We start from the raw sequence: 15,002 nt of genomic DNA, 5'->3' as shown, positions 1-15,002 counted from the left end.
GTTTTGTCATTTAGTCTTTGGGTGGTGTTACTTTAAACATTTAATTTGTAAAACTGAAGTTTATGCTCAATGTTACACTAAGATGATCCACATCAGAACTGGTTTCCTCTGATAGTCCTTTGTGGCAAGGTTAAGATACTCATCTGAACTCTGGTTTATTCATTTTTACCCTCCTGGTAGGACCCTCAACGAGTTGATGCTGCTGACAACTAGTGCAGCCAAATGGTGGCTTTCCTACCTGCAGGGACCAAAATATTTCTTTGTTTGGGTTATTATTATCTTCTTCCTGTTGTATCCACAGCTTCAGATGAGCTGCTATTAGTAAAACAATCTCGTCACAACAAGATTGGAGGGTTTGGCGTAACCCTTGTGCTATCCTAGGCACTTTAACATTGGGAGCTGGGTCATCTAGACCCACTAGACAGTGCGTTAAAACTTTTTTCTTCTGTGATTTGTGATCTTCACTGGTGTCCATGGATTACATGAAATCTTTCCACCTTCATCCACCTTTGTCATGGTAGTGAGAACACGTCAAAGTAAGGGTGGGGTCATCTAAGATAGGACAAGGGTTAAAGCACCCTCTGACGGGTTCTACAGGTTTTAAGGAATGAAACATAGGTTGAACACCTGCAGAGTGGTGATTGTTGGGGCATTAGAAGTACAGATTCATCCTCTTGGTTTTGAACAGCCTGTTAAAAACTACACATGTCCTGTTTTTTGTGTTTCCACAGGTGAGAAGTATTGCTGCTACAAAATGAGTCGACTCTGATCCAACAAGGTGTCCTCTTCTGTTATTGGGCTGTCAGATCGCATGATGAGCTCCACGTTCTCTCATTCGCTCCTCAATCGCTTTGGTGTGCCTTCCTCTGCGGGATTCTGTGAGGACCCCAGCATCTCCCAGAACTCAGACTCTCTGTCCAGCTCCGTCCCCTTTCTTTTTTACCCTCCTGCCATGGACGCCGCTAGCCTGAGCCTCTACAAAGCCCCTCTGAGGAATTCAGGTGGCACCGGGCTCCTTCCATACCTGAACCCGTTCCACCACCACGGACACTTTAGCGTCTATGAGTGTCCCTTTGAACCCGCATTCATCCAGAAGAGGAACGAGCGTGAGCGTCAGAGGGTGAAGTGTGTGAACCAGGGTTACGCCAAGCTGCGAGACCACCTGCCGGGTCAGAGTGCCAACAAGCGACTCAGCAAGGTGGAGACGCTGCGGGCCGCCATCAGGTACATCAAATACCTGCAAGGCCTGGTGGAGCTGGAGGACGGCAGGCAGAGTGGGACGGAGTCACCCCAAAGTTCCACACCCGGTCCAGACTGTGGTGCAGAATCTGAGATGTTCGAGCGACAAACCAGCAATAAAGTTTAAACTCAAATCAGAGCTCAAACAAACACTTACTGATCAGGTGGTTGGGGCGGTGGGAGAAAGGTGAACTGGATCCATCCAAGACAAAAGGATGTCTGTGTTGGACAGCTAGATGTGGGAATGTAGAGAGATGCGCCATGTGAGTCGGATTGTCTACTGACAGTCGTCTGATCTTTGGCCTTTGGGTCAATTATAAATCCTCCCAAAGACTTTAGGGTCTTCCAGCTACTGTTGGTTCTCTGTCTGTCAAACGATACATTAGTAATGTGTTGGATAACAACACAAAGCCATTTTTCACATCAACAGAATTAGCTGATTTATGTTCATTGCGTAAGCACTTTCCTTCTGTAAAAGTTGCATGTCAACACAAAGTTGCTTTTCTCTGTCATTCATCGGAATCATGTTAATTGCCTAAACAACTGCTCCAGTGTAAAAAAAAGTTCAAGTGTTAAAGGGTTAAATGAGTCATAAGTACCTTTTTAATTTGTGATCATTCAAATTTTCAATGAGCCTTAACAGAGATGACCTCCTCCTGTGCTTAACCCTTGTGCTATCTTAGATGACCTCACCCTTGCATTGACGTGTTATTCCTATCATGACAAAGGTGGATAAAGGTGGAAAGATTTCATGTAATCCATGGACACCAGTGAGGTTCATTGAAGAAAAAAGGTTCAGCGCACTGTCCAGTGGGTCTAGATGACCCAACTCCCAATGTCAAAGTGCCTATGATAGCACAAGGGTTACATGTTTGCAATTTGATGCAATGACTTTACCCAACATTAGATGGGAGCATTTGTTGTAGCTGGTACTAACACAACAGGCTAATGCTAAGATCTGTCGGTCCTAAATGTAAAGCTTTGTTTACACTGGGCATGTGATGTGCGTTCAAGAATGGGCTAAAATCCACCTGCAGTTGGAAGAGGCTTGGTGCGAAATGTGGAACCAGTGCAAATCTTGCTCCAGGTTTTTTCACAAGGTTTTCCGCTCTATTCCCATGTATGAGACTTGGTGTCCTTTAATTCCAGCCGGGCACAAACTGCAATAATTACTTTGTCCTTCAGGATCAATTTTTAAACAGTTGGCACTTTCGTGAATCCACATGTCACCACCAAATCCAAGTATCTGATTGGTCAAAGTTCCACTCGTTTTACTTTTAATGCTCAATCAGTGGATGCGCGTTTTGTACATAGAGCCTGAAAATGGACCTAGAAACTTGCGCAGCGACGTGTGAACGCGAAGATTTTGACCGCAGAAGCCTGAAACGCATTTCCTTGGAAGTAGTCGCTTGAAAGCAGGGTTGAGTCCGCAGAGGGTGTTGTAAACATAGCTCAGCCACCTGGATCAAAGGAGAAGAGACACACAAGATTAAATAGGAAGTTGAAAAAAGAGATCTGTGCATTTGAACCCTCAACCTTTCCTAAAGCTACTTTAACAATAGAACAGCTCATAGATATGATGTCAATGCAAAGCTGAACTCCCGATAGAGAAAGATATGCTTAAAAAAATAAGCTCATGTTCAACTGTGTCATGCAAAACATGAAATCATATGATCCTGCAACACATACATGTGTGTCTTTACATCACCACGAAGTTCAAATCACACTTAAAATATCTAAGGTCAGATCAAGTTCAGTTTTGCGTTTTGTACAGTTAATCTACAATAGCTGCCAGGTGAAGAAGACCGGCGATTTCAAATTCAAACTTAGACATTTACAAGTATCTTACTGTGAACTATCATAATTGCATCACTTTCAATATTGTGCCTGCAAAGAATCATGGGACTGGATTATCACTTCTACTTCTACAGTAGTAAGGATAACCCGGTGTTTCCTTTGCTAAAAAAGATAATAAAGGAATCACTAAAACTCCTTGGTTTTCAGCTTGCTGAATTCAAACTTTTTTTTCCAAAAGAGACACTGAATGATGATCCCTTCCATAAATAAAGGGCTGTCTGACACAGACTTTTATATGAGTAGGTATTTCCCTGAAGCTTGAGATAGCATGACTTTGAGTGTTCTTTTTAAATGTTTTGAGAAAAGAACAAAAACTCAAAACCCCTACCCAAACAGATTTTCCTGCAGTTTGGCCGTTCTTGGACGGTCATAACTCCATCTAAGGTGTTAAAGGGTTAAAGCCTAAATGTGTGTGGGTGTTGGGGGGGGGCTTGGTGTGTGTGAGGTAAATGGTGTATACTTATAAAGCGCTTTACAGTCACTAACCCATAAATACACACATTCACACACTGGCACCAAACTTCCACCAGGGGCAAAGAGGTGTTCAGTGTCTTGCCCAAGGACAATTTGACACAAGGGCGTGCAGGGCGGGAATTGAACCTGCAATCTTACGATCAGGGTTTGACCGCCCTACAGCTGCACCACGGCCGCCCCAGGGTTGTTGTGTTGCGTTAGTCAATTTTTTCATTGATTTGCACATTTACGTTTTAGGCAGGTGTTTCATTTTTTTCTGTAGCCTCCTCTTGAGTTTACTATCAGGATTGCTTCAGTGTCAGATGTAAAATATTCTGTCTGCATAAAATTGAACAAACCGACTTATTTTAAAAGTGAAATACATTTTATTTGAGATCCATTGGCCTCTGTGAATGAATATGTAATAATAAGTGATAAGGCTACCATGTTGGTTGAGGCATTTTTTCAACTGAGTAAAACAAAAAAACAAAGCTGCTTTATTTTGCTTTTATGTTGCTGGTCCGGCCCACTTGAGATCAGACGGGTTGAATGTGGCCCCCCGAACCAAAATGAGTTTGACACCCTTGTTGTAGAATGCTGCGACTGTTTTTAAAGTCAGAAACAAAGCAGTCCCGAGGTTTTCAAAAGGCTTACTGTAATGTGGAGTTTATGCCACTAGTTGGTGCTACAACCCCAATGTTAACCCTTGGTGTACTCCTTCAACGAAACCACATCATTAGCACTATCAACAGTCCTCCAATCTGAAGATCAAACTGAGGAAAACAGAATTTATAATCTTTTTCATACTTTCATACATATTTATTTATACTTCATTCTTTGACTGACACTCAATTGATTCCCCTGAATGTAGCATCATTTTTCAACCGGAGTGAAGACACCGATTTCAGAGTCAAGTCATCAGATACTGATTTTATTAAATTATAGAAGTGTGAGGAGGTGAGCAAGCAGGACGAACGACAACAAACCGAATGATACAAAAATAAAAAGCTCCCTTTGAACCGAATTCTGAGATTGAGAAATGCCACTGCAGCTCTCCTCCCACAAGATCTAATCTGCAAACAAATTGGCCTTCATTGTTAGAGTCACACAGCTGTTATCAAAGGAGTCACTCACTTTGGTTTTTAATAAAAATCATAACACAGATCACGTTCATTTATCAAACACGGCAGACTAATCGGGCTGCATCCGAACACGTCTGGATCAACGAGAGCACGGTCATGTCTGATAAATACTGAAGCACCTGAGCTCACCACAAATACTTCATTTTTCAGTCGAACTGCCCCACAGGTAAATTCAGGTACTGACACGTCCTTCTGAAACTGCTGACTTTCTGGGTTGTAGCTTTAGGGTGGAGTCAGAGCGCCCCCTCCTGAACATCCACCTCATGGACCCCCACAGATGACAGCGACACAAACACTTGAAACAGTTCATCTGCACAACACAAACACAGAGTCCAGATTCCTTTACCGTCGTCGCTCGTTCCTGCGGCTATCTGACAGGAAGTGTCTGCGGGAACATTTGAACTCTTAGAGAAAAATATTTGAGTTGATCTGTTTTTCTGAAAAAAGGATGGATAAAAACAGCAGCTGTGAGAGACAGGTGAGTGCACACCTGGGCGACATCTTCACTGCCATAAGGTAAGTCGTTGTGAGTCTAAATCAAAACAAAGCTCAGCAGAGGGTCCGAGAAAGGGGGAGCGCCCCCTGCATGGCGTCTCTCAGCTGTCCTTCAGGCGCTGGTAAACCCGGAGTCGGTGCTGTGGCTGCAGGCAGTACGCGATCTGTTGCTCCACCTCCTGGCAGCGCCGCAGAAAGCGACAGCGGTCCCGGGCCATCTGCTCCCACGGACCCTGCCGGTCCTCCTCCCCCTCCTCCTCACAGCTGGCGAAGAACTCCTCTACAGTGTCACAGAACCGGACCTAACGGAACACACAGGATCAGTCAATGTGTTGAACTTCAGACTGTCGTGGTTATGATTAACGGCTATGTGACCACAAAGTAAACAACACCACCGCTACACGTGGTCACAACCAGCTGACCAACAGCAAACGCTCAGTCACATGACACTGTCCCTGACAGCAACACAGCCTGTGCTTACAAAAAAAGACTAAATCTTTCTATACCCTTGTTAAAAAATACTGAAATGCCTAGATATTATTATAACTAGACAGAATACTTGTTACATAGAGTCTTTCAAAAGAATTTATGGATTAACTGCATTAAAGCTAGCAGAGGGGCTGTTATATGCAAACATGAACTGTAATTAACATAAATATTAAACATTTAAAAGATTAATCAAATACATGAATATTTCTCATATACAAAAAGCTTATTGCAGCAGTTTCATCTAAATATAATGTATGGATATTTATTTATCTATTTTCTACATCTTAATGCCAGCAAAAAAAATGAAGTCAACCAGTGATTCTCTGCAAGTTCATCATCAATACACTGAGAGGTTGTCTCAAATGTTTCCTGTTTCAGCAGCTTGTAAGATTTGCATTTACTCATTGCTTTTTCTGCAACATATGCTGAGCTTCAGTTACTAGAATGTACATATCCAAGGAATCACAGTCAATAATCATAAAGGGATTTTCTCCTTTGGACAAACTGCAGATTTTAATTCCTAAAAACTAATGGAGTCATTTCTAATCCTTCTAACACCCATGTTCTATTAAAGCCAAGACATTTGATTAGCTTTGGCCTTTTTCCGTTAACTTTTCTGAGCTGAAACCATCAATAAACTGTTGGTAATAAAGAAATAAAAGACTCGAAACAATTGGAGAGATCTTGAGTTAACTGCTTGGGTCTGAATCTTATTGGAATTTAAGGACTAGATTTGGTTCTAAACATGTGTGTTGTGTAACCCTGCAGCTGTGTGCATGGCCTCCTGTCAGCATGAGGTCACGTGACAAACTGCAGTAATGTGAGCCGCTTCACATGGACCTGCATGTTCAAGACTCACAAACATGAGCCGACAGAAAAATTCTAAAGATTCTTCTGCAGGACATCAGCAGCATCAGGAGTTTAAAATATATCTTGTGGATCAACATGTTTTTCCTCTGTGGTCAACACAGACAAAAATATGAAAATACAAGGATATCAGTACATTATCGGCAGATATTTCTATGATTAATTAATAATTCAATCTCATTTATCTGCAGTTATAACACTATTGTTAATGAGCTGTATAGTTTTGTTTAGGCTATAATGACAGTGAAGGCAAAACAATGACAATAAAAAAATTTTAGACACCAGGTTGAACATGACTTGTGACTTTTAGACAGGGGAGTCAATAGACTCCTTTCTCAAAGCAGCCTCCAGTGGTCTCTGGAGGAACTGCAACATTTAGAGTATCCATGTTTGTGAATGGAAGGTGGGGCTTGTTCTGAAGATCTGTCAGTCAATCCCATAGACCAGGGGTCGGGAACCTATGGCTCGCGAGCCATATATGGCTCTTTTGATGGTCACATGTGGCTCGCAGACAAATCTTTAATTATACTTTTTTTGTTTTTTTCATTAGACCAGTCCTCGGCGCGATGCGATGCCAGAGGCGCGCAGTAGTAGCGGTGCTTAGAGAGAGAAATCTGCGCCAGCACTTTCAGTTTACTATTATCTATTATTTCACAGAGTTTGTGCCAGCTGAAAACCTGTGAATTGCCGTGGCTAAAACTGCGCGCTCCCGTCTCTGAGGAAGAGCGCGCAGTTGCGGAGACGGGATGTGTGAGGAAGAAAGCAGAGGGTGGGGGTTGTGGGGACCGGCAGCAGGTGAATCGCGCAGGGATTGTAAAAACGTAAAACCCGCTGCCTGTCACTCACTGTGGCGTGTGAGTGTGTGTCTGGCTCCCTGTCTGCATGTGAGCAGTCTTTGTCACATCTAAATAACATTCAGACCAACCTACGATCACGTTTAACGTCTCAACGCCTGCATGAAGCAGAAACCCACCACGTATCAACCAGACTAGACAATCAGCAAAACTATCACGAGAAATACTCATCATTTCCTAGCAACAGCATAACAATGTTATTGAAAAGAATCCACAGACTTATTGTACTTTTAAAATGTTGAAATTACATCAAATGCACACATTCACTTGTATATTTAGTTTTAAACATATTGTCGCGGACTGAGTTTAACTTGGCTGTTAGGCCGCGTTTTAAGTTCTGGAGTTCTGGAACGCATCAAGCAGAGATCTGATTGGCTCTCAGTTCTGTCGCTCAGCCTGTTGTTAGGTAATTTGGACCAATGGGGTTCAGCTATGGGCCAAATAAGGGAAATGGGAGGGCTGGAGCGCGAGCAGGTGAATACAAAGTTGGGAGAAGCGCTCTCATCTCGCTGGAGAGATTCAGAAGTTGCTGAATTAATTGTACGGCGTTTGTTGTGGTCTACAGTAACCAGAATAAAGAACCTTAAGAGAGGTTATGTCTCCGTGCCTCAGTGTGGGAAAGGGACACTACATTATTGTATGGCTCTTTCGAAATTACATTTAAAAATATGTGGCGTTTATGGCTCTCTCGGCAAAAAAGGTTCCCGACCCATGACATAGACTGTACATGAGAACTGGACTGAGTGAGTGTGATGTCACCTATAGAAAATGACTTGCATCCAGCTCCAACCAATGAAAGTCAATTCAGTCAAACTTTTTTCGCGATGTCGCCATGTTGGAACCAGACATCGTCGGTAGCAGTGATTGGTCTGAGTCAATGTTTCACTGGCCAACCACTCTCGCCAATCAGGAGTGAGCTTGCTGGAAGGCCACACCTTAAGACTTGAAAGTGGGAGAAGTTGCCGATCAAATGTTTAGAATTCTTGCTGCAAGACCACACACTGTTATTAAGCCATATAATTGGCCAGTTTACACCTCAGATTTCAGTCAACAACGCGAAGGCGTCCATCCGATTGGTGAAATGCATATATGGATTTATTTGATTCGTTAAATACTTCAAGCTGCCATAAGATTGTTTCAGTACATTTAAGGTAACCATTTATTGCAATATTTGCCAACTTTTGGGATATGAGTATTGGACAGCTTGATATTGCGATAACGATAAATTTGCGATTTATTGTGCAGTCACAATAGCGATAAAGTTTTTCTGTAGTACCAGCATTAGCAAAAACTCTAAGCTAGTAAACGGCCAGGGGAAAAAGGTTTTAAGTCACAGAGATGGACCTTATGTCTGATTCTGAACCAGACTTTCACTAGTTACAGAGCACCAAAACCCAGAATGGATTCAGATGTGTGATGAACTGAATTGTCAAACAGTAAAAAGCTCAGGTAGAGAGAATGTTGACCTTTCTGAACGGCTTCCTTTAAAATCCAAACTAAGGAGGAATCTGACCTCTGTGTTAGTTCAGTTTTTAACGCTCTTGTACTTTTCTTAGTGGTGATTTGGGTTTGGTAGATAACATGTCTTATATATCTGGCCATTATGTGTTTGAAAATATAAAGATTGGCAAAAACCCAATCTGGTGCATCCCTACAAGAAATGCAGACAAACCTTCTTGGAGCTCCTGCAGCTTGGAGACTTGGAGGAGCCAGATCGCTCGGAGAAGCCGCTGTCCATCCTCTCCTCTGCCTCCTCCTTGTTGTACTCAGGTGGAGATGCTGGAGTGAAGGGATCTGGATGGGGCTTGGACTCAGAGGGTTTCTTGGCTTTGACTTTGTGGGGGGCCCCAGTGGGCCTTCGAGTCCTGAGCGGGGCCTGGAAGTTCAAAAGGCTGAAAGGGTCTGAAGAGCAGCTAAAGGAGCCGAGCAGGCGTAGGCTCTCAGCTTCATCCACTTCACTCGCTGATGTAGACTCGTCCCACGAGTCCAGGTTGGAGGGCGGGACAAGGGTAGTGAGGTCAGGGGAAGGTTCAGGGCTGGACTGGGTGGAGGAGGGGGGTGTGGGTGTATGGATGGGCTGAGGCTGGCTTCTGCCTGTGTGCAGGCAAGCGGTGAAGTTCCGGGGGTTATAGGGGTCAGCAATTTGGCACATGGAGGTCCACAGTTGCTCGGAATCTGAATCAGGCTCGCTATCAGAGTCTTCGTCCTCACCCTCCTCTTCTTCATCATCAGAGGAGTTGGAGACGTCAGACGAGCCCTCACTGTCAAAGCCATCATCGTCTTCATCGCTGGACTCGTCTGATTGGCTGCTGTCATCGTCGCTGCAGGGGCAGCCCATGATGAAGGCAATGGCTTTGTTCTGGCACTGGGGGGCAGAGGGTTCTGTCGTCCCTCCAGACTGCTCCTCTTCAGAGCACACTTGTTTTTCCTCCTTATCCTCTGCTGAGGAGGACTCCTCCATCTCAGTGACAGCTGTAGCACTCTCAGGGGTGTCAACCAGAGGCTGCTCCTCAGCTGTATCCTCGGACACCCTGACCAGGTATTGGGGGGGGCTTTGGGAGTATTCCTCCTCCAAACTGGAGCAGCCATTAACTCTGTTGGGGAAGGGCTTGATGCAGCGCTGCCAGCCTGCTGCAGACCCCTCTGGGTTCTGGACTATACAAAAGCCTCCATTATGGGTTAGCTCTTCTTTGTGGTAGGGGGGTCCAGTGTTTTCTCCCAGCATCCACTCTCTGCAGCTGTAGTGGTCAAACAGGTGGGGCTTTGTCTCAGCTGATGGGGAAAGACAAAGCTGGCTGGCCTCTGCCCCCTCCTCATGCCAGGACTTCTCTGACCATAGCCCCCCATGGGACTTTTCCTCATCCTGAAGAAGACTGTCCCACCATGGCCTACTCCTCAAAGCGGGGCTTACCGGCTCTGATGGACCCTCCATGCCCCCACCGGGCCTCAGTTCCTGAGAGGTCAACAGAACCTGGTTTAGAAAAGTTCTGACAGAAGAGAGGACTGTCTGAGACTGTCTGTCCCCCCCGGGACGATCAGGTTCCAACAGAGATTCGGGGGTGAACCAATGAGGACCCATAGCGCCCCCACGCTCCACCAGACCGGGCCCGTCATGATGACACTGGAGGTATGACAGGTGAGGAGGCGCGTGCTGCGCGAGCGGCATCAGGTCAGTCAATTTTCTTAAAAACTCGTTTTCTTCCGGAACAACAAAGCTTCTGGACTCCCCACCGAACCAGCCGGAACCAGACTCAACCAGAGCAGAGGACCGGAGCCGAACCGGAACGAGTTTCTGAAGAAGGGACAGCGCAGGCCGGGACAGCTGGCCGATCCACGAGCTTTCCTGGCTGTCCAGTACCATCGAGGAGAGCCCGGGCCCGGCGGGGGAGGCAGAGCTCTGCGGCCCGTCAGGGTTCAGGCTCCGGAACATGTTCGGTCCGGAGGTAAAGAGGGACTCCAAGGAGCCGCCGTGAGGGTTGACACACAGCTGTCACACCGAAGCGCCCAGTCCAAATGCCTGACACATACTCTCTAAACTGACAGACGCCAGAACCGGCCACCAGAAGCACACGGAATCCAGGAAATGTCTCTCATAACTCCGGCACAGCTGGCGTTTCGTTGGGAGTGGTGGTTAGACTTCTGTCGTGTGGAGCCGGAGCCTGGACCTTCTTCTGACGGGGAGCCAACAACGGAGCCGTGAAACGAGTACAAATTCCGTTCCGGGGAGGCGATACGAGCCATTCTTCCGCGTTTTATCCTCCGTTAGGATCCTGCGGCGGCGGAGAGCCCACCGGGAACTGCAGCTTCGTTAGGCGCGTTAGCTTTAGCACGGCCAGCTAACTGACAGGCGGTTGCTTACTCAGGGAGAGGATACGTCAAATATCTGAGTCTACACCAGCGAAAAGCGGCTCCTTCTTCGGACGTCGGTAGATTTTTGGTGCTCCCGCCGGTAATACTGCTCTGTGTGTCCGTACAGCCGCTGTGCCGCTCCGTGAGTACGTCTGTCGCTCCGGTGGCCGATTTCATCAGAAACTCCGCTTCGTGATCACGCATGCGCGTTTTCTTTCCAGCCAGTGGCAGAAAGAAAGCGGTGACGCGCAGGCGGCGCGGTGACGCGCGCCCACAGCTCAGCCACGGCTCAACATGTGAAGTTACATAATAAAGACTGACAGGGGCAACTGGAGGAAAAAGATAGAAAAATAACAAATTCATTCAAAAGAAACAATACATATGATTAAACTATTTCGCAAGTCATGAACTTATGACTAAATATTTGACAATTATTGTTACAAAGCATGTTCTACCAGGGGTGAGACCAGCGGAGACAAACAATAATTCATTTAGAACTTTCTTAAAGACCCACTCTAATGAATATTGTTTTTTGGGGATTTTTAACATGATCTTGTGGCATTTCTTTTACCTCATGAAAATTAATCTTGAAGTTGCATTTCTGCATATTTCTTTATTCAAACTGTTGTGAATCAGGCGCAGACGAAATGTTAGGAAAATAGTGTATTTGTTATCTAGAAAATACGCTGGGCAGGCAACAAGCTCCTGCTTCATTCTGATGCATCTACTTGTACGTCTTTGTTTGAGCTGAGCTTGTCTGAGCTGACATCTGGCTTAAAACCGTACGCCTGGATAGCTCCAATATTGCTCGCCATTTTTGTTGGAACTTGGGGTTGTGAGAGGCTGTAAGGTAGTGGGAGAGTGCATAAACAGATGGGTGATGGGAAGTGGGGGACAGGGTTAATCTACCCCAACAAATCGGAGGCAAATTTCTAATAAACTGCTCTGGCGCTCTGCAGAAGCTATGTCTTAGAAAAATGACAGTTATATTTTTTGGAACATTTTACAGTAGATCAAAGGAGGATCAAAGTGAGTCAGGATGAGGAACAGTAGATATATGAAAAAATAGTACTTTCAATAAATGTTTTGCTGAACCATTTTTCTTTAAATACATTTGTAATTACAAATTGTAATGACATTCTTCTGGTAATTTTAAAAAAAAATTTGGCTGCTAACATGTAAAATTGTAAATGTCATATAGTGACAATATTGGAGGTTTGCAGTTCAAAATATACACCTTCTTGCAAAGTCAAACTTATTAAAAGTGAAAAGTTAGTCATGAATTGTTTAAAGCTTTCTTTTTCAACATTCCATGTTTGCTATGGTTGGTTTTGAATAAAATGTTGACTTTACAAACCACCTTGTTTAGCTTTAGTGCCACTTTTTAAAAAATCTTAAAATTTTCAATTAAAAAAATGGGTCAAACTGTGACCTTCTCTGGGGTCCTCCTTCAATATTAGCTGTTTTATGTTTTTGTAATAGAAAGTGTTGGCCTTGAAGGCGTGGACAGCTTTCTGTAGAGATTTTGGGGTAACAAAAACATTTAAACCTCCTGTAACCGTAGGGTTATCCTGGGCACTTTAACATTGGGAGTTGGGTCATCTAGACCCACTAGACAGTGCTCTGAACCTTTTTTCTTCAATGATTTGTGATCTTCACTGGTGTCCATGGATTACATGAAATCTTTCCAACTTTATCCACCTTTGTCATGGTAGGGAGAACATGTCAATGCAAGGGTGGGGTCATCTAAGATAGCACAAGGGCTAAAGTCAATTTTATTTATTTTATTGGACTCGTGGAGCTGTTTTTTGTTAATATAATTTAAGGAATGAAGAGTTCTCAGGAGAAAACTGGCGTGAAGCAGGTGTTTGGACTGAACACAACTCAATACTTTCCCATAGAAATGAAAAATGACTGAACTCTTTGTTTCTTTATTCTCTTCCAGAGTTTTAAATCATTAATACGTCCAGACCTTAAATTCATTTTTCATTCAAGCATTTTGTTATCGCTATTCCTTTTTTTTAACCTGCTCATTGATAGAAAAGAAGGAAAAGATTAAGCAGGTGAAATTCTGTTGTAAAGGTTCCAGCGGTTTCTGCAATAGTGAAGTTACTGATTAACCAGCAAAGAATCGAAAGCCAACAAACCCAACCTGGACAAAAGACTAGGAAAAAATTCATGTCAGAATTTTTCACAGACGAGAGGAGGAGTGTTCCAATTCTGGTTCTGACTGATTCTGTCTGAACGCTGTTTCAATGATCACCCCGTAAAATGGAAAAACACAAATGGATTGGACGCAAGAGATGAGAACAAAAAGATTTCTGTTCTTCACTTCAAGTTTATTCTTTAGTGCAAAAGTTCAGTGAGTAAAGAAAAACTCGTCACATTTTCATCCAGTAATGCAGAAAGGGTCAGAGGTCAAAGATGGCTGCAGGATTAAAAATGCTGTGGGTGGGCGAGGCTTCTGAGGCTCCCTCTTTATCTTAATGCCAGTTTGGAACAGTTTAGAAATGATCACATTGCAGATCAGGCGGTGACGCTGACTAAAGTGTTTTGAGTTTTGCGCCTGCTGTGATCTCTGACCCGAAAGGCGCAACAAACCCGCTTCGGTTCATCGTCTATTGCAGCCTGGACCCCCACCGGGGCAGACAAACATACGGACGACTTCCCAAAATGCACAACATAAGAGCTGAACGTTCTTCTTGCAGCTCATGGAGCCAATCAGCTGCTTGAATGCTGCAGGAAAAAAAAATTCAGTTTATTTTGTTGTGCTTTTCTTCCTCATCCCTTTTGTTCCTCTGAGCAGCAGCTCCTTCGGCTCCTACGCCCCCTGCTGGCATCTGAGTGACATTACAGCACATAAATGCTTTCCTTTGCTCCTCAATCACGGAGCGTGACGTAAAACACGCCATCGCCTAAAGAGGGCTCGTCTTATTGAATTTATGTTGACTCAAGTTCAGATTAGATAAGGTTAATTCGATTTAACTAATCTCAGGTTAAAGCAGTGGTCAGACTGAAAGGATGAACCAGGTCCATCAAACATTCTTGCTGTTTTAAATGCAACAAACAAACATCAAAAGCGACGTATCAGGGCCATTGTGGTCTGGTAAAACCCTCACTGTGAGGGCTGACAGCCATTCGGCTATTACTTTGAAAGGACTTCCTTTTACTGAGGCGTCCTCCAGAGTTGAACCTGCTCTGCCTGTCATTGGGCGGAGTCTGATCCTGCTCCGCCTAGCCGATGCCAGTCCACCCAGTGTTGGCCTGGGACCACCCTGTTCAAGGGGATGAAGGTCTCCCCTAACAGCGTGTTCTCCCAGAAGGCGCCATCGCTCAGAACCCGCAGGTGGATCGTGCGCTGCTCCAAGTCTCCCCGGGGGATTCTATCATACACCAGCTGAGGAGCACAGCAGACACGTGGGGATGAGAGCTGTCAGAAGATACCAGGGCAAGTCAGTGGAAACGCTACACACCATCTCGTTGTAGGTGGGGTTACAGGTGCGGCGCGCCGCCTTCGTCTTCCTCTTGCTCGTCTTCTGAGGGTCAGGAAGCAGGTAGAGCTTCACGTAGGGGTCTGGGTCCGTGCCGTCCTGCAGGGGCTGCTGCTCACACAAACACAGAACTGTAGGTTAGGAAGTTCATCTCTTGGCAGACAGGAAGTTGTTTTTCAGAGGAATCAGAAAATTTTGCCTAAAAACAGCACAATAATAATTAAAAGACCACTGGAAACGCTTTTACAGCAGATCAAAAGATGATT

The 15,002-nt window shown here is 44.7% G+C and overlaps 3 protein-coding genes across 4 annotated transcripts in view; 1 reads left to right on the top strand and 2 right to left on the bottom strand.

Moving 5' to 3' along the window:
- The first annotated feature begins 724 nt into the window (after positions 1–724).
- LOC101163317 (achaete-scute homolog 5-like) lies at positions 725–1,512 on the top strand. The gene has a single exon (XM_020702990.2). The coding sequence runs from the start codon at positions 812–814 to the stop codon at positions 1,364–1,366; it is 555 nt and encodes a 184-aa protein (XP_020558649.1). The 5' UTR covers positions 725–811; the 3' UTR covers positions 1,367–1,512.
- A 2,947-nt stretch (positions 1,513–4,459) lies between these two features.
- ppp1r15b (protein phosphatase 1, regulatory subunit 15B) lies at positions 4,460–11,525 on the bottom strand. Its single transcript, XM_011475237.4, has 2 exons — positions 9,069–11,525; positions 4,460–5,488 (listed from the first exon to the last, which is right to left on the bottom strand). The coding sequence occupies exons 1-2, from the start codon at positions 10,824–10,826 to the stop codon at positions 5,288–5,290; spliced, it is 1,959 nt and encodes a 652-aa protein (XP_011473539.1). The 5' UTR covers positions 10,827–11,525; the 3' UTR covers positions 4,460–5,287.
- Positions 11,526–13,563: 2,038 nt separating this feature from the next.
- pik3c2b (phosphatidylinositol-4-phosphate 3-kinase, catalytic subunit type 2 beta) overlaps positions 13,564–15,002 on the bottom strand; it is a 43,965-nt gene continuing 42,526 nt past the window's right edge. For both annotated transcript variants that reach the window (XM_011475234.4, XM_011475235.4), the window contains exons 32-33: positions 14,719–14,847; positions 13,564–14,642 (exon numbers count right to left, since the gene is read on the bottom strand). In XM_011475234.4, the coding sequence (XP_011473536.1) occupies positions 14,451–14,642; positions 14,719–14,847 (321 nt within the window). In that variant the 3' untranslated portion in view covers positions 13,564–14,450. The remainder of the gene's footprint in view (positions 14,643–14,718; positions 14,848–15,002) is intronic.

This window comes from Oryzias latipes, chromosome 5 (assembly GCF_053564925.1).
Source record: "Oryzias latipes strain Hd-rR chromosome 5, Olatipes_Hd-rR_3.1".
NCBI classification, from domain to species: Eukaryota; Metazoa; Chordata; class Actinopteri; order Beloniformes; family Adrianichthyidae; genus Oryzias; species Oryzias latipes.
Note: the sequence above shows the minus strand (reverse complement) of the source record. Positions and strands in the feature narration are given on the sequence as shown.